The 24,359-nt window shown below is 43.2% G+C and overlaps 1 protein-coding gene across 1 annotated transcript; it reads right to left on the reverse strand.

Moving 5' to 3' along the window:
* Positions 1-480: 480 nt before the first annotated feature.
* On the reverse strand, positions 481-24,115 carry LOC124606193 (calphotin-like). The gene is made up of 2 exons (XM_047138161.1): positions 23,963-24,115; positions 481-911 (listed from the first exon to the last, which is right to left on the reverse strand). The coding sequence occupies exons 1-2, from the start codon at positions 24,113-24,115 to the stop codon at positions 564-566; spliced, it is 501 nt and encodes a 166-aa protein (XP_046994117.1). The 3' UTR covers positions 481-563.
* Between the last annotated feature and the right edge of the window lie 244 nt (positions 24,116-24,359).

Consider the following 24,359-nt stretch of genomic DNA (forward strand, 5'->3'; position numbering starts at 1 on the left):
GCATGCATTTCAATTAATAAAATACTGATGTAATGTTTGGGGCTCTCATTGATGTCCCGTATTGGGGTTGTACAGGTTGCAGAAATTGTAATAAGCAGACGCTTTGATGCTTACGAACGAGAGAATTTTCAAGATGGCGCTGTACTATTTCTGCCTAGTGTGAAGGTAGCAAAACTCATGCCGTGGACGTATTATGTGCATCTCATTTGTGTTATTGTTTTTGTAGCAAACAGTAGTTAACAGACATTTCTCAAAGATTTTTTTGTTACTCGTAAAGTTAAGCTCACATCAGACATAAAATGAATCTGTGGACTACTTTTACGTCCAACGACCACAATATAGGCGTATCCATGGGGTTCGTGGTTTTGAGATCCAACATTAATAGTACACCCTGAATTTTTAATACGGAGTACTATTAATGCCATTTCAAATTAACTGTGGGTAGGTCCGGAACAGTAGTGAATGAAATAAGATAAGGCATTAGTTGCAGTGGTTTTTATTGAGTAACAGTGGCGATGTACAAAAGAAGACAAGCAGCGTGTGCGTCGTCAGTCAGGAATGGTCTAGATCAGGAAGGGGGCGGCGTAGCGCGCGAACGCCGGTGGGTGCACCGACAGCGCGGCGGGGGCGGCGTAGGCGAAGGGTGCCGCTGCGAGGGGTGCAGCCACCGGGGCGGCAGCCAGGGGAGCGGCGACGGGGGCAGCGGCCAGGGGGGCGGCGATGGGGGCGGCAGCGGCGACGAGAGGCGCGGCAAGGGCGCGCGTCTGCACGTTGACTGCGGCTGCGTACGGCGGCACGTTGTAGGGCACGGCGCGCGAGTAGGCCAGCGCCGCCGCGGGGGCGGCAGCCACGACGGGGGCGGCGGGGACCACGCCGGCGCGGGCCACGGCGCACGCCGCCAGAACCACTACCTGCAACACCACGCACACACGGCTGCACACCGGGCACTCTGGAGGGCGGCAGCGGCCCTACCTCATTCAGTAAGGCTACAAGAAGTAGTTACACAGTTTTAATTATCACCAAGAAAAAATAAAGACTTATAACTAACTTTTTGTTTGTTTACAGGCACATGTATGCAGTGCTAGTATCCAGTGAATTTACTATGCTGCAGTGCTGTGGCGTGCCACTATCCACCAATAGTGTGGAGTATGTACTCCTTCCACATTCCGACGTCCTATTTTATTTATGTTCATTTATTCCTTTTTACACCACGTACAACCAATCCAATTTTGGCAACTTTGCCTCACCGAGTGCGTCTCAAGCGATTAGTAAAGTACTTGACTTAACTTCCATAGGTCGTGAGATAGATACCCAGTCTGCTCTATGATTGTTGTCTTTTATCACTCGATTCATTTCTGGCAACGTTTGCTAATACGAGGAATGCCAAGATGCACCGTGTCCATGTTGAAGCGTATGTCCCCCTAAAGGTCGGAGAAAGGCAACCACATACTACCTCCCACAGGACCACGCCTAGTAAAGCACTGCAGTGTTCAAAGCGACCTTGGTATTAAAGACAGTTTAACATTTTATAATTTTTAACATCAATTGTTTTGGCCATCTGCATAATTTACTAATCACTGTTACTTTACTTATATGCATCCCTCTGTGTGGTATTGTGCAAAGATCGTGGTGCGACACCAAATTCGGCAACCCATGTCGATACCACAGAAATCAGCGAGGTCTCGCTACAATCCGCGACAATCAGTGTGATGCACTCCTGAAGACCACACCTCCCCCTCAGAATAGCAACGTCCTCATACTACGGTCAATATAATGTCGAGCATGCAAGAGCTCAGCCCAGGTCATGATCTCATCTGAAAGAGTCAGTATCACGAAGTAGGACCAATGAGTTGTTAAAGCTTCAGATGAACTTGTACTGTTGTAAATGACGAGCATTGTACCTCAAGAGAACAGGTTATTACTTAGCGCATCGAGTGATGCTTTCATAGTCGATGACCGTTGTACATTATCCAGTACTCCTGTGGCAAAGAACTTTGTCAAAGATCAGCAAATCTTTTATTTATTGGTGTAATAAAGTAAACTAATATTTGATGTGTTCTAGTTTGATGAGCCTTCTCCCATAGTAATCAAAGAATTAACAGTTATGGCGAGCGAAAGTAGTTTCCTCTAGTCAGAAAATTCTCTTTGCGTAATCTACCTATGACTTATTGGTTTCTTGATTTTCTATTCTCTTAGGGTATAATCATTTCGCGAACTGTTATGTTGTCTGTAGAGAAAGTATAAATTTGCATTGTGGACTGTGTTTTGTCAGTGTAGTTCAGCATTAACGAATGATTGCCTTTGTGCTGGTCAGTTATGTTCCAGTTTCAAAATGAGAAAGAATCCTAAAGTTTTTCGTTCGTATCTTCTCGTACTGGATGATATGAGCCGTGAGAAAAGTGGTAGTTGTTAGGATAGCTTAATTGCTCCTGCATACACCCGTGCTGCCAGTAACAATGTTTCAGCAGGTTATTTTAGATTTATCGCCATGATATGACTTAGGCGGTTCCTCCCTTGCGGCTACTATTATTCGGATTTCCGCCTCCCCCTTCCCCAAATACTTTCCTCTGTGTTTTTTTCACTATCTGCCTACCTACTTACATGTCTGTTTCTTCGCGTTATATTGGCGGTTTAAACATTAGATGAGGAGCCACTGTTCTTGAATTTGCACATCATTTTTATTTGCACCCAGACATTATTTATCGCAACGTAGGATAAAAAGAAATTCATGCCCTCCATCTGCCAGCACTAACACTGTGCATTTTCGTGTTAGAAACTAAATGGAAGTGATACAGAGCGGATACCAGCGCAGAAGTTCGCGGGAAATTATCCACAAAGCACACCAAAGTTGACCACCGTACCAGACCAACAGTCGTTCACTTGGCACAAGGGTTGGGTTCGGATTTGGTTCGCTTCCAAATCTCGCAAGTTAGCACATCATTGGCTGACATATACATAATCACAGAACAGTGGCTCCCACTATCTGTACTAGTATAAACTTTCACATTTATGGGAAAGTGTACTACGTCTGTCACGGAACACAGAAAACGTTCTTTGCAGATCCGTGCAACCGAACCTACTTCCCTTTTTCTCCTAGCTGAATTCAGCAGCTGATTACAGAGCAGTAAATCTCATTTTACGGACGCAATTTATGAAATGGGTGGGAAACTTTCTTATTGAATCAGATAGACCCATTAAGCACATGATAAAAACCTCAATTAACCTCATATGAATTACTCCAGATATCCACACAAACCGCTTCTTATGTCGTGGCAGCTATTACGTGCTCAGAGATACATGGGCAGGTAAAGAGCTAGCCGTATGTCAGTACTGACACACTTAACGACGCAATACAAATTACCTTGTCAAGCGGGTGGTTACAGATCGAGTAACATGATCCATAAACAACGATCAACACGCTTTTGAGTCAATAAAGTGTTGACTCTAAATCAAGTTTAGTTTCTCCCCACCCTCTCCTTTTTCTCTGTCTCTTTCTAACTGTTCCTCTATCTGTCTTTCTCTATCTTTTTCTTTACAAGTACCATTAAATTTCTAGGCGTCTGCGTAACAGTGAATATCACTGCAGCAGAGTTCCATGTTGGGTGATATTTTATGATCCAATGCAGTGCTCGTAGTAAAGTAATTCAAACTTAAAACTCACGGCTTCTTTGCCTAAAAAAGTATTTAGAGTTTTACGTTGCTTCACGAAGATCTCCCAAAGTGCATTATCATAGCATTCATGCAGCCGGTAGGCGTCAGTAGTTGTTTCTTCCAATGTAGGAAACACTATTCGAAGGGATTGTGAAGTATGCTCTATATTTAAGTTGTCAGAGAAGGCTTGTTGAACGCTAACAAAGCTCCTTGAACTGGTGGACGATCAGTTTATCGCCTAGTGCGGTTCGATAGGAAGTGCCTGGCTCTAATACCCATTTTTTGTATCATGTTTGACCTTGCTGCGTAGAAAATGAAACTGTTTCTTTCTAGATGTGAATGTACGTTGTGGCAGAGAATTTTACTGAAGAATTCTCGGGATATCAGCCAACTAAGCTGATCGATGTGTCGCGACGTATCGGCAAATAACTCAATGGGATTCTTCAGTTCTGCCGGAAGACAGTAAATAAGAGACTAGCTGAAACATCACTACAGATCGGCGAGGTAACTCGGTTGATATCGCGCTTATTTAGATCGATGGCAATATATAGCGTAGATATATGCCTGTTCTAGGTCAAACCTGGACATTGTTACTGTGCTGTCGGCATCGAAATTTTTCGACGGCCAAAAGCGCCAGGCTCTGTTTGAAAAGACGATCTGACCTCGACGCGCCGGCGTGGCACTCACCATCCTGACTGCGAACATGTTGCTTGGTGGGTGCTGGGCTGCGGCTGCTGCTGCTGCTGTTGTCGCTGCTGCGATACTGACTGCCGGCCTGCGGTGGTCGCATTTATAGGTGGCCGAGGGTGCCCGGCGCCACGGCATGCATCTCAAGCAGGCGCGGGTTTCACTTGGCCCCTCCGCTGCTGCGCGCCGCAGGTTTCTGTCTCCTTACCTGTGCTGGACGAGGAATTCGGCGATGGAGTCATCGTAATTATAAAAAATAAGCATCTAGAACATGATTCCGAATCCTTACCGAATGATGCGCCGCCGCAGAAATATCACTGGATCTGCATTGGAAGGACGGTGGTTCGGGTCACCGTCTGGCCATGCAGATTTAGGTCTTCCCCAGTTTGCTTAAGTAGCTGAGTACCTGGATGGCTTCTTACATCCTCAGGAGAGTTCCTTCTCCTTCCTTCCCCGTTTCGAGCTTGCGTTCCGTCACTAATTTACACTGACGTGACCAGAGTCACTGGATAGCAATATGCACATATACAGATGGCCGTAGTATTGCTTATATGGGCTACAGAAGGGCGGAACTGACATTTGTGCTCAGATGATTCATGTGAAAAGGCTTTCGACCTGATTATGGTCTCACGCGGAATGGTAGTTGGAGCCGGACGTATTGGATATTCCATTTCGGAAATCGTTATGAATTCGAAATTCCGAGATCCACAGAGTCAAGAGTGTGCCGAGAATACCAAATTTCAGACAGTAACTCTCATCACTGACAATGCAGTGACCAACGACCTTCACTTAACGACAGAGAGCAGTGGTGTTTGTGCAGAGATGTCGGTGCTAACAGACAAGCAACAAGGCTTGAAAAAAACGCAGAAGTCAAAGTGCGACGTACGAAGAACGTGTCCGTTAGGAAAACGAGGGGAAATTTGACGTCAGTGTACTATGGCAGAAGACGGTCGTCTCGAGTGCCTTTGCTAACAGCATGATATCACCTGCAGCGCCTCTACCGGGCTCGTGACCATATCGACTGGACCATAGAGAACTGAAAAACCGTTACTTGGTCAGATGAGGTCCGATTTGAATTCGGAAGAGCGGATGGTAGGGTTAGAATGTGGCATAGACCCTAGTAAGCCATGGTCCTTCGTTGTTAGCAAGGCACTGTGTAAGCTGGTGTTGGCTCCATACTGGTGTCGGCTATGTTCACGTACAAGGAATGGTCTGCGTCCTCTGTTATAAGTGAAATGATCACTGACTGGAAATCAGCATATTCGGCTACTTGGAAAAAATTCGCAGCCATTCATGGACTTCATGTTCCCAAACCACTATGAAGTTTTGATGGATGACAATGCGTCATGTCACCGACCACAGCTTTTCCCAATTGGTTTGAAGAACGTTCTGGACAATTCGAGCGAATGGTTTGCCAACCCAGATAGCCCGGCATGAACCCCGCTGACCATTAATGTAACATAATAGGGAGGCCAGTTGGTGCACAAAATCCTGCACCGGTTACACTTCCACATTTACGGATGACTATAGAGACAGAATGGCACAGTACTTCTTCAGGGGACTTCCAACGATTTGGCGATTCCATACCATGTCGAACTGCTGCATTACACTACGCAAAAGGAGGTCCGACACAATATTAGAAGATATCCCATGACTTTTGTCACCTCAGTGCACCTCATAGTCGATGGGACTTCTAGTTCTCATCTTCCTTTGTTTACCCTTATGGCCACGTCTGTCTCTACTCTTTCCCGTCCGATTCTTTCGTGTAGGCATCCTATTCTTGCTATGCTTTAGCCAAATTACACAGCTATGTTTGTGATGGCCAATTACAGTGCTCCGGAATTTGGTTATTGTGATGTTCACAACACCTACTCTGTGTAACCGGGATATTCCGCAAGTCCGTTCTGAAGATTATGCGCGTCCGCCTCATGGTGCACGTTGATTTATTTTCCCGCAATGGTTGTGTACTGTTTCTAACTATGAACGCGATGTAGACAGAATTAATCTACATTCTTCCTGAAGAGTAGAGAACGCATAAAGCCTATCTTTTGCCAGATCCATCCAGCATGTAGGTAACATGTTACTTTATTTTGAATACGGTCGCTTATGTTCAACTCATAACCTTACGTGAAGAATTCATCAGAGCCACATGATTGTTTTCGGATCTCGCTGTAATGCTCTTTGCTGCGTGGAGAGCCATTTTATTTTTGTTCGTGTAACACGTCAAGAAACATACAGAAATTATTAAGAAAAATCAAAATAATAAGACTTTAAATTATAAAATTTACAAACGAAAGTAATAATATAAACAATTATGAATAATAACAATAATAATCATAAGAGAACAGCATGACAACTTACTTCATTCCACGAAAGATTTATCATATTCATACAGAAAAGGTTAGATTTCAGACTGTTGCTACAGATTAAGAAACGTTATTTTGGAAAAACACATTTTCACCATCAACTGTTTTTATTTGATCCTTAATATCTACCGGTTTCGGCCATGGACCGTCTTCAAAGGCAATAACGCAAAAAACAGATCAAGAGAATAAACAAATAATTTTCTTTTCTGGCTTCGAAATCGAAAACGTCCTAATAGATCACATAAGAAAAGAACACAACATGTTCCAGAAAACTCCAGTAGTAACTCAACAGTTAATGTAAAAATGTGTAAATGTAATAATGTACCTGTAGATCTCTTTGTGCATTATTAAGTTAACTGTTTTAAGTTGAGCACATATCTGTTGGACTTTTCTGGAACATGTGTTCTTTTCTTATACCTATCAGGACAGTTTGAATTTTCCAAGAGCCAGGAATAAAAACGATTTACGTTTTCACTTGATGTTTTTGCGTTATATTCTGTGAAGATGATCCACGACCGAAATCATTAGATGTAAAGGTTCAGATAATAACAGCTGATGTTGAAACTGTGTTTTTCCCTTTACTTAACTAGCGTTGAATGTCAACTAACCAAACCATTAAGCTTGACATTCCCCAAAATATTCATTATGCCATTTATCAGAATTAATGGTCTGAACCTAAAGAAAAAACTACTTCTGACGGTAACAGCGCATCCATCGAATGTCATAGGAGCTAAAGTACCTTCAAGCAAATAGCTTTCACCGAGCATCCGCCAGGTCCACGACGCTCATCTGAGTGGTGTATCGTGTTCTGTGGTGGACGGCACCACAAAACTTCCACCCGTGCACAGGCAAATTTCGACATTGTTTCAACCGTCTAATCTTCTGTGCGGTGTGAGGCTTTCATTTTCGTGACCGGTGTCCTCTATTGCCGAACATGACAAAGAAGACACAGCCTTATTACCTAATGTAAGGATTTTCTGTCACCGTCAACTGCAATACCCCGTAACAGATGACTAGAGTTTCGGTCTGTTGGATTTGTACATTGCACTTTACAGCAGTTGGTGTAAGCTACCACAATGATGATTGGATTTAATCTTTTCCAGTTCACTTTCTCTAGTGTACCAGCACAGATGAAACTCCTTTGAAATTTCCGTGAGGGTGCGCCGAAATTACTCCCTTCCTTCCCTGCTGAGTTCGACAAAAGTCTGATGTAGCTCGTTGATACATTTTGCACCTGTATATATAACATTGCACGCGTGGTTTCGCCTAATTATTTTAGGTGATGCCAATGATATTCCCTTAACAGTTTTACTTTCTCACTTTTGTCAATATGGGTTAGTACACCCACTCCAATGATATGTGAAACTGGATCATTTTCCCTACATGTACTTGGATTTCATACTAAGTATCGATGGAGAAAAACACTGTAATGATGGTATTTAGTGCCTTACAAACGTCTTTCCGCTACGTATATTTCAAATATTGTTGTTGAATAAACCGCCCATTTTAAGATTCGTCGTTTCTGTTGACTCCTTGATCGCTAGTACGTGAAACTTTTAGTATGAGAAAAGGTAGAGCGCAGTTAATACTACAAGGAAGATACTAGCGGAGAATATTAATTATGAAGGAAGACGAAGACTGGGATTTGTAACTCAGAAGTTAAAATCTTCTGGGTTGTTAGGACGTGTTATATTTCTTCGCCGGCCGCGGTGGTCTAGCGGTTCTAGGCGCTCAGTCCGGAACCGCGGGACTGCTACGGTCGCAGGTTCGAATCCTGCCTCGGGCATGGATGTGTGTGATGTCCTTAGGTTAGTTAGGTTTAAGTAGTTCTAAGTTCTAGGGGACTGATGACCACAGATGTTAAGTCCCATAGTGCTCAGAGCCATTTGAACCATTTTTGAACCATATTTCTTCAGTCGAAGTTTCGACCCTTCTGATGGGATCATCTTCAGGATCTTGTTGTGGCTACCGTAGGTTTCTCACACAGTTTTTTGATGATATCTGAGCAAGCAACTACCCATAAATCTGTAAGAGACCGCCAGCTATGTTATATGTCTGCCACAGATCGGGACATTCAGCGTCAACGCAAGTCAACGACCTTCAGTTATTTAATATAAGTCATTGTGAATCGTAATAAATGATCCATAGTTTATTAGGAAGACAAAATTTCACAAACAATTACACATAAAAACTGTTCCAGAGGCGATCCGCTTCCTATCTGAAAGCTTTTATGCAAAAGCTACTTCCGCGACAAACACACTCATTCGTCAATTACCTCAATGATCTGCACAAACATAAGCGTCCGAAATCGGCACTGTTACCACGTCGGTAATACAATGTGTGCCCAAACTAAAGGGAGACCACAGTGATGGGTAAAGAAATTATAATAACAATATTGTAATTATAGCGTATGTGGGACATTACAAGTGCTCATAATTGCCACTGACATATATACACTGATCTTAAAGGCGTTGGAAGAGATGGATGGTTTCAATGTAGAAACACCTTGGTTGTTGACGGGTCCAGTATTCCCCGGTGAACTGCACCTCCTTGTCACAGGTGAACCTCTAACCTTCCAGAGAGCGTCTTAAGGGGCCGAAGATACGCAAGCCACATGGGGATATTGGTACTGTAAGGAGGAAGTTCCAGGACCTCCCATCAAAAATTCTGAAGGAGCTCGGGAGTCTTCTAGGTCACAGGTGGCCTAACGTTGTCCTGTAAATTCACTATCCCATTCGATATTTGATCCATGTATAGAGACCTGTCTTCGAAAAAAAGAAAAAAAAACTGAGCATCACTTCTCCAGCTTTTGGAGCAGAGAGGGCTTTATTTGGACTAGGCTGCGGGGAGGAGAGGAGGAGAGTCAACATTCTGACATCGTGTTTCATACATGCTACAATCTGATCAAAGGAGTCCGTTCCTTTCTCCACGTATCTCAACAGATGGGTCAGGCAAACACCCTTCTCGTCGTCTTCTGATTCTCTGCAAGACGCTTGGGCACTCACTGTGCACAAACTTTGCTATAACGAAGCTTCTCGTGGATTATGGGATACACAGCTCCTTTGCTTACAGCCCAGTCCAATAGTAATGTCACGTGTGGTGTTCCGACGATGCGAGTCTATGAGCTGCTCCACAGCGGAAATCGTGACACTGATGGTGACAACATGCGCCTGCCCGTGGCGTAGCATGTCCTTGATGTTTATCTTGAGACCACCGGAATATTGTTCACCGTGCGATATACTGCTCACGGTACATCTTTTTCACCCTGGTAAAAGCGTGTGAAGCATGCTCCCCTCTTGCTTGAAGAATTCGGTTAAGGATCTCAGTGCTTAAACTCTCCAAAAAACTAGGAAACTGCTGCGAAGCTGTTAACACCATTTGTGCAACTGGGAATACCACCACGACATCTCTCGGCATACACGTTCACCAACTACATTTATATACAAATCCGCTCCAGCGGAGGTCTCCATTTCAGTTGGGCATACTTTATACAAAATGAGGCTGACGTATGGTGTACGATACTCTAACCATCGTTTTCACACGTTCATTTACGTTACCGATCACACGTCGTTCTAACTAATGTTTTATAATACTGTAAGTTGTAATATTGTAATTGTAATAATGTTTTGATCTTTTTATTTAACGATGTCGAATACTTATGTGCAAGGGTCGTTGTAACTATACCATTGCTTACAGTTTACTTATGACGTAGTCCTTGTAACACAAAATTTGAATCCATAGTCCATACTTGACAAGTTGTGCGTTTGTTATTGCCTCTATGATAAATGTTTTGCCCCATTATTGTTATGTTCTTTCATTAATACGAAATGTTAGGTGGTTTAGTCTCTGGACCCTCCAGTCGGAACCCTCTAAAGTAAATAAGACAAAGGAGACCTCCAAGTTTCCTGAAGAACTATCTACACATAAAATGTGGGACAGCTAGTATTAACATGGGCTCTATCAGTGGAGTCGACATATTTCGCTCAACGTCGATTGATAGAATTGTTGGATGTCCTCCTGCGGTGCGTCTCCAGACACGTCTTCAGCCTGCAGCGTCAATGACTGGAGTAGAACTGTTTTAGTGATGAGTCCTGCTTCGAATATTGCTCCGATGACCAGCAAGGACCTATCTGCAGATGTCGCGGAGAGCGGTGGGATACCAGCGTGTCTTTCACCCGCCATGCGGCGCCACAACCAGGAATTATGATCTGCGATGCCATTTCTTTTCATAGCAGAACCCGCTTGGTTGCGATCCGCGGCACCTTTACAGATCAGTGGTACATCGATGATGTTCTACGCTCCATTTAGCTATCCTTCATGCAAGCCATCCTGGGCTTACTTTTCAGCAAGATAGTGCCCACCAGAAAGCATCGAGAATCTCTACTGCTTAGACAAGCAGTGCTTGCCAAACACTGCCTTTCCCAACATGGTCGACGAATCGCTCTCTGATTGAGAACGTTTGGAGCATTAAGAGCGAGGCCCTACGTCCAGCTTCTGATTCCGTTCATCTTACGTGCCATTTGGGCAGAATTTGGCATCATATCCCTCAGGAGGACATCCAGAAACTCTATCAATCAGTACCAAGGCGAATAACTGCTTGCATAAAGATCAGAGGTTGACCAAAGCGTCATTGCTCAGCGTGTGGAGTGCTTTCTCTTATACATATCACCCATTTTTTTAAGAAGTTGTAATCATTTGTTTGCCTGTACATGTACGTCACGTCACCTGATTTCCGTCCCACTTAGATAATTCGATCATGGTCCGTCTTCTTTCTTTTCCCTTGAACTGTATTTTTCCTACTTTCCTAGAACTGTTCCTCATTACATCATCGAACCATCTATTAATCTCTGCTAGCATTAAGCTGCACTGTATCACGGAACAAAAACTTGAGGAAGTCCATAATACCAAATCGCAAGTGCTTTTGAATAGTAGTCTAATTGCTAGGCGTGGTTCAACTTCATGTGCACTTGTCTTTGTACGTCGCATAAATGTAAATCGTCTCTCCAATTAGGAGGAACCTAGTAGTTTGTCAGCGAATTCAAACAATGATTTAAGTCGACATCAGTCTCATATTCAAACCGTATCTAAGGTAAAATACTAATATAAGCAAATCAATAATAGTGGTCTTAAACAGCTTAGACTTGCAGCCTTTCAACGTAAAAGTGCTGCCAGGAACACTACATATCTAAATCCAAATGATGCAGCCGGCCGAAGTGGCCGTGCGGTTCAAGGCGCTGCAGTCTGGAACCGCAAGACCGCTACGGTCGCAGGTTCGAATCCTGCCTCGGGCATGGATGTTTGTGATGTCCTTAGGTTAGTTAGGTTTAACTAGTTCTAAGTTCTAGGGGACTAATGACCTCAGCAGTTGAGTCCCATAGTGCTCAGAGCCATTTTGAACCAAATGATGCAAAAAAATATTCACAACCAAGCAAATAACTATTGTAATAAATATTTCAATTGCAGTCCACTGAAGATGACTCAAACAAGCAGATGAAAAGTGTTTAGGTAGAAACAAAAATATAGTTCAGTTGTAAAAGACATTTGATAGCAATATTCATGTACAACATAAACAAGAAAGATAACGGTCCGATTCAAACAATATTATGAGGTGTTTGGCTTACATCGAAGTATTTCGTATTTCGACCAGAATAGCATTCATCACATAAGAGATTCGTATATTGTGTATCTAACGTCATGTAGGCTGACATGTCCGTCCTAGATTATGATGCAATGGTGCGTTCAGGAGAAGGAATGAACTCATAACGAAATATGTGATAATATAGTCAGCTGGCTTCCCATTTAGATCGTTTTCACGTTAGGTAAACAACTAAAATATTATGGAACACATATGAATGTCAACTGTCTTCGCAGACATATATGACGCACGACTTCGTTCCACTACAGATGTCGTTATGGGTTGAGCGCTACGAAGTATTCACGTGTGTAATTACCATTCATTTAAAAGTAAATGGAGAGTAGCATTCTAGGACAGTTGTGAGGTTCATTGAGAACAGAAATATTTTGACAAATGAGTTTCTGAATTAAGAGTAATCACTTGAGCTGTTACAATTAAACATACCGAAACAAGCGATTGTAATAGTAACCAAAGGGATATAGAAGGGAAGGAAGAAAGATTAGGGTTTAATGTGCCTTGGACAGTAACGTCATTAGAGATGCATCACAGACTCATACTGGACAGTAATGGAGGTGGCAACTGGCAGTTCTGGCATTTAACGATGAAGAGAAACCACAGAAAATCCAAATTTGGAGGAACAGACAGGGATTGAAATCCCTTTCCTCGAGAAAGTGAATCTATTGCCTTATCAGCTTCATCAATTCCACTGTAAAACGATGAACATGTTGCAATGTAGCTGATGGCTGTAATGTTATGTATAGGAATATGGAGCAAATGCATTTTAGTGACCACATAAATTATTATTTCTTAACGGTATATGAAATCACACTATATGAGAATATATTCAAAGAAGAATACAGTGCGGTTTAGAGTAACAGCGTTGACAAATAACAGTACGATTGCATATGGTTCCACTAAAAATAAAAATTCATTTGCTTCAATAGATGATCTTGCTTCGGTGAAATCAGTTACAAGTGTTGAACATGCAACAACAAAATTGCCTATTCCCTTACCACCATTGGTCTACATCGTCGTTTTAATAAAAATGGTTCAAATGGCTCTGAGCGCTATGGGACTTAACATCTTAGGTCATCAGTCCCCTAGAACTTAGAACTACTTAAACCTAACCAACCTAAGGACATCACACACATCCATGCCCGAGGCAGGATTCGAACCTGCGACCGTAGCAGTCCCGCGGTTCCGGACTGCAGAGCCTAGAACCGCACGACTCGTCGTTTTAATATCAGGGGCGATAAAAAGTATTCCGTTCGAAGGGCGTAGGTCTGGAATCGGTATGCCAATCAGACACAACTCCATGAGTACTAAGATAATCATCCTGCTGATGGACCAGGGTGAAGATACCCATTTGGTAAAACACCATGTCCTGCTGCGTGAAGAAGTCCTTAACTGCCTGCTGCGTAGTCCTCGTCCGATAGGAATCGTCGATCCTTCAGGGTCTTCTTTAAGGGATGGAAGGCCTGATAATCGCATGGGGATTAGGAAAATAGAGGGGGTTTTCGAGTGTCACCCACTCGAGTTGGCGTAAGTTCTCCGTTTCGACATTTGCGGCATGGGGTTTTGGGTTATCATGAAGCAGCAGAACCCGTTGGTGCACCATTCCACGTCGGTGATTTTTGACCGATATGCTGCCGCATACACTTTCTTCATTCTCCGATGGAAGTCTATTAGTGTTTGTCCTTCGACACTCAACAAAAGAATAACAGCATGTTGGTCCTGTTTGGACGCATTTGGTAATACCGTCGTCATTCTTGACGTTCCCGCATTTATTGCACGCACGTCGGAAGGACACAAATACCATACTGATCCCTTGCCTATATGTCGGTGCTTTTATGCCCACATCAGAGTAGCGCTAGTCGTATATGCGCTGTAGCAACGCCCTCAAGCCGAAAATTTTTGATCGTACCTTATAGTTTCATTGATCCCAAAAATATCTGAGATTAAGGAGGCCACTCAGGCCACTCAGGCTGTTTATCGGGATGGATTCTTTCTGCTTTATTTCTTAACAACAGGAGCGTCACTTAAAAAGAAATGATTAGAGATAAACGACGACAAGAAGTGGAAAGCTGAAGACTTTAAGGTAACAACATATTTTTCGAAAAACTTCGTGTATTTAACTGCATGGTAGCACGTGACTAGGAAAAACTAATAGAGCAGTCAACGACCTAGTATTATCCATTGACGTGATTTGGAGATTTGGAGAAATTAAATCGGAAACTGTGTCCAAGTTTTCACTGTCAAAATCTTACAAAAAATATATCGTAAGATAAAAAACGTGAAAAAAATGCACCTGGTAGTGAGTACAAAGGACTGAATAAAGCCATACTTCAAATAAGACGAATAGCAAGAGAGAATTCCATAATGGGCGGCACTGCATTATCGCAATATGTAATCAGTAATAGTCGCAAAAGAGCCACGCATAATGAGTAAAACTAGAAAGGATATTACAGTCAACTTCTTTATCAGAAAAGTAGTTAATTATTTGAAACATATTTATGAATGTGAACTATGCCTGGATATGTGCCCTATGAACAGAACGTATTCTTAGGCAGTTTCAACATTTTGTTGATGTAGGACCAGGAACCATTTTATTTCACGAAGAGTTTGTTACAGATCTGTCACAGTTGTAGCACACATAATTTGGCGACTGTTTAGAACCGACCGGTTCTATGTCAGGCCTGGTCTACTGAGACTGCACTCAAAGTGATGATGATGATGAGCTCCCATACTACGAGGGGTTCAAAACGCCTGACCTTAATAACAACCATCTAAAATTCGCAATACATACATCACACGGGGATAGCAGACAAATGTCACAATAGAAATACGATCACTACACAAGTCAGAATCAAACTCATACTCAATAAGTCTGGCTTGAGAGTGAACCTGTCCGTTCGACAAAACATATGTACTGCAACTGTGACATATTTGTAATAAACTGTTCAAGAATGTACTGGGGGTCCCAGAAGTCTTCAGGCATAAAATATGACACATAGAAAAATACTTGTTATCTTGAATTGCATGCGGCATATTCAAGGTTAATTTGTCTCTTACAGTGTCCAGAGACGTAACAACAGGGTACCCGGACACCATTTGCAAACAGCATTTACTCAAGCCAGGAGAAAGCCCAGCGTGTTCTCTTGTACGCACGGGAAAGAAGCTGTTTATGCAGGATGTGGTGCACTGTTGGGACTTCTGAAGAACACTTCATTCACTATCTCAATTGTCTGCGCACTAGGTTTGCCTGTTCTAGAGATATCACAGGCATTCACTGTTTCCTTACTTTCGCATTCCACATCTTGATGCTTTTAACATACAGTGGTCGTCTATATTAAGCCGTCTGGAATTTTCTCTGGAATGTTTTTGGTTACTGTGTCTCATGATACCAGTGACGCGTTGGGCTTTCTACTGGTTTGAGCAAATGTTGTTTGCAAATGGTGTCCGATTACGCCGTTGTTAAGTCACTGAGCCCTGTAACAAGTAAAGTAAAGATAAATACGTATATACACAAAAACTTGAATGTATCACATGCAATTCAAGATAAGAAATATTTATCTATGTGTCTTATCTTATGCCTTATGAACGTTTGTTGTCAGGGAAAGACTTCTGGACAACTTCTAAGACACCCAGTATTCTGACAAACACAGGAAGTCGGGCTTCTGTCTGATGAAAAGAAGAACAAGATACGGAAAACTCTGTAGGAAATGTGAATACGAGCAAAACTATCAAATAACAAATTAAAGAGCGTCTTAGATAGACAACCTGACACCTCTTGAGTTAAACAGCTAACAGGGTGGCGAACTAGACACAGCGTAAGGTCGTTATCCCAAGGAGTAAAGCAGGCTGTAACTAACTCCACGACAAAGTACTGAACAGCAAAGTAAGGTAACACAAAGAACTGTAGAATATTGCAGAAACAGGCCATCAGAACGTAACTATGGATTATCAGTTCGATTCTGCCATGTTTATTAAAGGATACTTTTTAGAGAATAATTTAAGAATTACTTAGGTTACATGCTTCTTCTTTCCTTTGTTTCGATCTTTGTTTCTTATTTTTCTCCTCTTTAAAACACACAGACATTAATTTCACGTTTGATGCAATGTGTTTAGGGCAAAATGCTTCAAATGCAACAGAATCTGTTCATAAATTGGTGAAACGTGAAAGTACAAAAAGTCACAGTATCTTAGGCAGAACAACGTCAAAACAGTACACAGCTGCCAATAATTTGTATGAAGTGTTGAAAAGAAAACAAAAAATTCTCCAATGAAACGTGTTATGGTTACGATGGACAAATTATTAATAAACGAAACACAAATTGGGGCAATACGAACACACACGGTATGGTAATGATTTAGTAGACTTTCCATATACAGTAATTTAATACACTTCAGCTGTTCATTATAAAACTGTCTTCTTATGACTTCCGAAATGACATTATGGTACAGAACCGGGGACGCAATGTAGATCCAATTGTTAGAGGACCTCGGAAAGAAGACACGATGCTATTTAGAAAATCATGGGAAGCTGTAAGTGAATACGAGTATACCGTTTTTATTGCTATGTCACCAAGTGCTCTCCGAAACATGGTGCTTTTGTTTCGTTGTGAAGATTATGAAAACTGTCCGACGAGCAGCAGGCATCTCTCGTATTACCACATACAGCTGCTCACGTTCCATACGAATCTTGGGTCACAGTCCGACCCACAGTTTTAATCTGTCTGGACGATTCATCACTTCCATTACGTTAATCAGACGTCAGCATAGTGTTGGAGGTGTATCATCATAAAGAGTCTAAGAAGAGGTGTAGAAAAAACACTTTTTACTCATCCACATCCATCGTTCACTTAATTAGAAGTGTACAGCTTTGTTCATATTAAGCTTTGATCGGTTAATCAACGATCATAGCGGCTGATAACATAATATGTAATCATTGTTACTACACTGCTCTACAAAATTTAAGGACTTTATGGATAAAGAAATGTAACATATGAACTACTTGGTGGAAATGAATGGAGGTGCGCTAGCATGTTGCCAAGGATCTAGCAGTCGTGGAGAGAAAGTTGGACGTGACATGGCCTGAAGTCAGCGTGACTATACCGCCAAATGGGACTATAGCCTGTGTCACATAGGACGACGCTTCCATGCATAGAAGCAGAGCGATAGTGAAGCGTGGAGGGGATGAGGTCTGTTCATGCGTGGCAGCAGAGAGCGGCCAAGGTCCGTGTTCCCAAACTGTGTTGCTGTGGACAACAGTCAGTTTCACTTGCCTTCGATACATCGTATTATACGTTAAAATCTATGAGGATATAATACATTTTAAAACCGATTTTGATCAGACGTCTAAATGAGAGAAATCTTACGTCACATCTTGAGGTTGTGTCCACTGCTGGTTGCAATAAATGCCATTTGTTGCGATTTGGACTATATTATAAGTTAAAATGTAATACAAAATAAAATAAACTCATATTCAAACCTAAATCATTATATTTGTTTGACAACTGCTTCTACTTCTTACAACTTTTTTAAAACATGTGTAATGCGCATATATATATATATATATATATATATATATATGTGTGTGTGTGTGTGTGTGTGTGTGTGTGTGTGTATGTTTTCCTGCAGTTAGATGTCAATCATTATGGGTAAAAATTAATACTGGTATTAAAGACTAGAGCAATAGACCACCGTAAAAGTTGTCAGTATGTTTTCATATTTTTCGGTGTCAAGAGGCGTTATGAGTTTAAACTAATTTGTTCGACATTACAGTAGGAGAACGCATTTATGATCCATTGAACAATCTAACAATTAACCATCTTCTGGGAATAACTTTGCGGAATGATGACCAATAACGTCGAAAACCACCGACATCTCGACAGGTAACCCCCCCCCCCCCCCCTTTTATTTTAAGGCATTTTCCAAGTAGTGCTTTGAAAATTTCAGGGTTTTACTTGTCTAAATAGTGGAGTTTTAAAGAAGTTATCCGGCCGCATTCTCGCACGTAATTAGAGAATACAACACGTTGGGAAAAGCTTCTCCTTGAACAATGTGTTGAACATGATAGTCTGAATACTTCACGGGCGATATATTCCCAATCAATAAAATCTAGGAAGTTCTCATGTAGTATGCATGCAATTGCAATGTGAGAAAAACATTTTTAAGCCATGAGTCTTTGAAACGAAGAAAGATTATTGCTTTACTTTGTTTCAAAGTCTATATCGCAGTACCATCTGCTGTCTGAGTCTATGAACCATCTGATTGTAAATTTAGGATGATAAGTTCAAGGCTTTTATCCATTTTCATCTTCCTGTCAAAGCGTTGTGCGCACGCGGAAGGGGGGTGCTGTCTATGGCTTCATGCACAAGCCTTTCAGTGTCTATTAACTTGAATGTTTTGTTTCTTTCCCCACATATAACCTGTTCGAAAATTAATTCTATCGGAATATACTTGAAATCCCTGGACTAGCAGGACAGAGCGAATGCGGTTATATTAGTAGAAAAGGGCCAAAATAAGTTACTGTCAGTTGTACTCAACATATAAACTTTATTTCTTAAAACACACAATCACACAAGCAAGAATCAAAACTCTCAAGGTTTTAACGACAGACCTCCTTTGATTTAATTTACATCGGATGAAGGCCACGTCGAAAATCCAAGGCACAAGGTGTAAGCAAGGAGCTGAGTACAGGAGTTCTTCTGGAGGTTTCACTTCTCTAGAAAATTTTTTTTCATCTTCAGTATAAGTTGGCTGAAAGCCTTAGCTTAAATTTTTTCCCATAGAACTCAGCTGAAGGCCTCACATTACTCAAGAACAGTGTTATGGCTTAAGGTCAAGACAAAGATTTTCAAAGTTTAATCTAAATAGGCTGAAAACTCGGCTGAAGGCCGCATGTCAACAAAACAATCTAACGGCTCAAGGCCTAGGAAGAATCAATTTGAAAAGGCCGAAGGCCTTATCTTAAAATATTTTGTGTAAAACTCGGCTGAAGGCCTCATACTAAAGAATAACAATCTTATGACTTAAGGGCAAGACAAGTATTTTGAATTTTTAATTCAAGAAAGATTAAAACTCAGCTGAAGGCCACACATCACGCAGAGAACAATTTTACAGCTTAAGGCCTAAGCACAATGAATTTTCAATTGTAATTTTGAAAGGCTGAAACTCGGCTGAAGGAAACATGCCAAACAAGAAACAATTTTTTTAGCGGCTTAAGAAGAAAAGCCTTGCAATTTTGATAATCTAAAACACGGCTGAAGGTCACACACAGTACTTAAGACTAAAAAGGAAATCACTATGTAAAACACAAGGAGCGGCGATCAGAAGATTCCAAGTATCGGCCTGGGAAGGTAACACTAACGCACGTTTAGGTGAGACAGGCAGCCAGACGGAAAACTTCTTAATTAGAAGGCAAACCAACCAAAAGCCAGTTGACGAACCAACCAAAAAGGTCAGTTCTGCCCCACCTGGCCAGCAAAACGACAACAAGATGTCAATAGCACAACGTTCAGGATACTGGTGTCCAATCAAGCCAAGTCAGAATAAACGCCCAAGACTACCAACAACACCTCAGCTGTCGAATTACAAGCCATGCTGAATAGCATCAACACGACGAGGAAAATACACTGCCAAAAACTACGTCAACGACCAGGGCGGGTCATTGGAATGTCAATGGCCGCAAGGCAGAAGATACCGCTGGTACACTTCACTAATGAAGGAATGAATTAAATTAAGTTTAACACCACACAGGAAGATGGCTGCAATTCTTGCCGACTTCAATGCACACACGTTATTGCTCGTAGGAATCTCCCAGAAAGCTACCACCAGGATCAAACGAAGAGATGTGATAGCAGTTGAGGTTTGATAGTAGGTTAAGTGAGCACTCAACATTAGTGTCCAGGATCAGTGGACGACGGACTTTGTAATCCTCGCAAGAAGCGCCTCACAACCACATCCGCGCTTGCACGCCGCCAGCGGCTCCGGCCTGTCTATGCGGCACGAGGACTTCCTCGCTCCTCTACCCCAACCGACCGACTGCCACACACCGCACACCCGAGAAATATATCTGCCACACCAAAGATAGTACAGCAGTACTAGTATCGATACACGCTGCTGCTGCCACTCACGGAGAGAAGACAGAAACGTTATGGCGGTAGCCGAAGAAGAAATAAGACACCACTGGACTGCAACACAAGGCATAATGCTAGCCAGCCACGGCTCAATAGTGACAGTGATAAGTGGGTATACGCAAAGCTGTGAGACCACATCCACTTGCAACATATTTAAATTCATACATTCTGTCACGTGACTTTTATAAATTAATGAGCTGAAGGAGTTAAGCACGCGTCTGGCTTATATTGTCCGGAATATTTTTAGTTTTCAGCCAGTTTCTTCCGAGAGACGTCTAAAACATTTTCTCAGATATTTGTAATTGCCTCAGGTATTTGAAATTTTTTTGTACTCTGGGTAGGTTCAGACAGCCAAACAAATCCTGCTCATTATATGTGACACCACGTATAAATTTGTTTTTCGTAAAAAAAAAAAACAAAGTAACTTTTAAAATAACATTATATTCCGCTTCGACAGACCGTTCGTAAATTAGTTTGAGAAAGGTTTGATCTATTCTCCGTCTACAGTTCGTTTACATGACCTCATTTCATTCTATGTATGTTCATAATCACACTGTCCAGTCACATTCGTATGATCACCTGTTAATGGCCTGAACAACCACGTTTTGCAGCGCGGACCGCTGCGAGACGGGAGGAAGAGAGTTAATGAGGTTCTGGAAGGTGGGATGGGGAACCATGACGACTCTAGTGCCGCGGCCAGCGAGGTTTCTGACGCGTGTAGACTGGTCAAGGTAGTCGCACGGATTCTTGATTGGGTTTAAATCCGGGTTCTTGTTGGCCAGGGGAATACGGAAAACTGATCCTGGAGCTCTTCTAACGTCGCGTGTACACTACGAGTTGCGTGACACGTTGCGTTCGCCTGCTGGTAGTTGTCATTGCTCAGGCAAAACATACCGCATACAGGGGTGGACATGGTCTCCAAGGATAAATTCACGCTTGTGTTGACCCATTGTCCCTTCCAAAATGACAAGATCGCCCAGGGAACGCCACGAAAACATTCCGCATGCTCCTTCCTTCGAACTGGACCTTTCAGATGAATGTTGCACCGTGTTTGCTTTGAGACATTTCACGCCGTACACGCCAATGTCCAACTAACTGATGGAGAATAGAACAAGACTCATCTGAAAAGGCTACCTGCGCCACTCGGTGCACGCTCCAATGCGGTAACTGCGTGCCAGTTCCAGTCTTCGTCGCAGATGAAGAGCAGTCACATGGGCGCATGAACCAGGCGTCTGTAGCGGGGGCCCACAGACCCATATGCAGCAACGTTCTCCGAACGGTCGTTAAGGAGACACTAATGGTAGCCCCTTGATTCATCTGGCCCGTCAGTTCTTCATCTGGCCCGTCAGTTCCTCTACATTTGGACGTCTATTCGCCTGTGCCCCTGTCTTCCATCCCTGTCATCCAAGGTCCGTGGTGCACCACAGTCGCCTCCACGCCAGTTTTAGATAGCACTATTTTGCCATACTATTTTGGTATACGTTAACCACGACGGCACATAAGTAGTTTACAAATTTAGCCGTTTTGGAAATGCTTCCACTCTTGGCCCGAAAGCTAATGATCGAGCCCTTTTGGACGTCGGATACTTGGCTCCGTTTCCATATTATGTCAGGGAATGTGCTGGTTTCGACAGCAGCATCGCATCTTCTCTTGAGTGTGTGTTGAGGTGCAGTGTTTATCTTGACTGCATTTACTGCTATATCTGTGGGAATGAGTTAAACGTGTAAAGACATCTGATTATTTTGTGTGCCATAGGTTGTGTGTAGGAGGTGTGGGGCCAAAGCCACCATATATGGTGCCCTACACCCTACTGGCTGAGGAAACTGGGCGTTTGTACAGATCTCGTCCTACATGTCTGCCTGTAGAAAGATTAGGCAGTCCATTAAATCGGTCAATGAACTCCAGTTCTTCGGCAGCATCGTGAAGGAGCACGATGGAAAGTTGCAGCCGAGGGATGTGGCCGAGCGGTTCTCGGCGCTTCAATCTGGAACCGCGCGACAGCTACGGTCGCACGTTCGAATCCTGCCTCGGGCATGGATGTGTGTGATGTCCTTAGAGATGTTAAGTCCCATAGTGCTGCCGGCCGCGGTGGTCTCGCGGTTCTAGGTGCGCAGTCCGGAACCGCGCGACTGCTACGGTCGCAGGTTCGAATCCTGCCTCGGGCATGGATGTGTGTGATGTCCTTAGGTTAGTTAGGTTTAAGTAGTTCTAAGTTCTAGGGGACTGATGACCACAGCTGTTAAGTCCCATAGTGCTCAGAGCCATTTGAACCAGCCAGCCCATAGTGCTCAGAGCCATATGAACCATTTGGAAAGTTACAACACCCATGAAAAATCCTACATAATGCCTTATTCTAGAGCGTCTTCTGCCAGAGAATGTGGGATTTCGCTGCATTACCTCAGACAACACAAATATAATCCATTATGGGTCGTAGAAAGAGCCTGTAGATCGTGAGACTACAAGGAATGGAACGCACAAGCCTTCCGTTAAGTGAAAGGTATAGTGCCCCTAGACGCTGGGACACCTTCCAACGAACTTGATGTAGCTGCCTCTGCCAGATGAGTCAGGCGTCGAAAATCGCGCACAGGTATTCGACCGAGGTGGTTCATTGAATTGGTTCGCCGAAAAGTTTCACTTCTTGGATGTATGGTCGATGTTTCTTGGATAATATCAGCCTCTGGCTTTTGGGAGCGTTAAGCCCAAAGCGCCATTTCGTCACACAGGTCTCAAAGGCATCACAGGCTTCTTGGAGACGATGATGTAGTGTAGCGGGTACCTACTTCTTATTAGCAGCACCTTATCGTCCGCATAGGTGGCTCTAGTGATCCTCGGGTCGGCAGGGGGGAGGTATACAGGGAATAAAGTACTGGACTCAGCACTGATCGATATGGAACGCCAGCATGCACATCACGCACTGTGGATGTCGCGCCATCGATGTGGACAACGAATGTGCGACCCTGAAGACACGTGGACAGCAGCATGACACAGGAGGGCGAGAGTCTAGTTGAAAGAGCCTAAACAACAGCCTCTTATGCCAGACGATGCTGAACGAACGAGCGACATCTAAAAAGACTGCATCCCAAAACTCCTGGTCGTTGAACGCTGTGGTCGCCTCTTCCACGACACGAAGAAGGTGGTGTGTCGTAGAGTGCCCCTGGTATAAGCCAAACTGGTCTGACGGCAACAAGTTACCTTCAGAGATCTTCAGACTTAGCCTTTGCAGTAGAAGACGCTCGAATACGTTGGTCAGAACTGGCAGAAGGCTGATCAGCCGGTAACTCTTGGGTCAGCTCGGTTCTTGCCTGGTTTTGGCACAGTAGTGACGACGGCATGCTTCCACGTTCGCGGAAATTGCTTCGTGCAGAGAATCTGGTTGAAAACTAACGCTATGACTTCGTCAGCCTCCTGCGGAAGTTCTTTCAGCATCTTTCCTGTAATGCTGGCATGATCGGAGGCTTTGTTGCTAAGAGACTCCTGCTAACGGTACGAATATGGCGTGACGTCACTGAGGGAACATATTCATGGTCACCATCATCCACACCGAGGTAGAGGTCCGGCCGGTCCTCAACCATCTGCGTGTGTTGCTGGTCCTGAGGGTCGTCGTGTGACCAGAAGTTGTCCCGGAGTATGTACATCTTACCTGCAGGTGTTTATAGTGAGCAGGTAAAATAACGGACCACATGCCACGCCGACGGGTCTGGCTGCAAGGCAGCGAGTTGATGATCTCAGCGTCTATTCCGCAGTTCCATAAGGGCCACCTTTATTTGTCTTCGAAGGAGATTGACATGGGGTTTAGTATCAGGCCGGTGCGTCACTCTCCCGTCTTTATTAAGTCTGTTCCCCTCTCTGATCATAGCTTGGATATCCGGAGAGTTATTC

The sequence above is a fragment of the Schistocerca americana genome, chromosome 3 (assembly GCF_021461395.2).
Source record: "Schistocerca americana isolate TAMUIC-IGC-003095 chromosome 3, iqSchAmer2.1, whole genome shotgun sequence".
Classification (NCBI taxonomy): domain Eukaryota; kingdom Metazoa; phylum Arthropoda; class Insecta; order Orthoptera; family Acrididae; genus Schistocerca; species Schistocerca americana.

Excerpts from the sequence above, each read along its gene's own strand:
- LOC124606193 (XM_047138161.1), bottom strand. The coding sequence starts at position 24,115 with ATGTACATACTCCGGGACAACTTCTGGTCACACGACGACCCTCAGGAC. Across the intron at positions 912-23,962 it reads CGTCACGCCATATTCGTACC|GTAGTGGTTCTGGCGGCGTG; the intron begins GTTAGCAGGAGT and ends GTGGTGTTGCAG.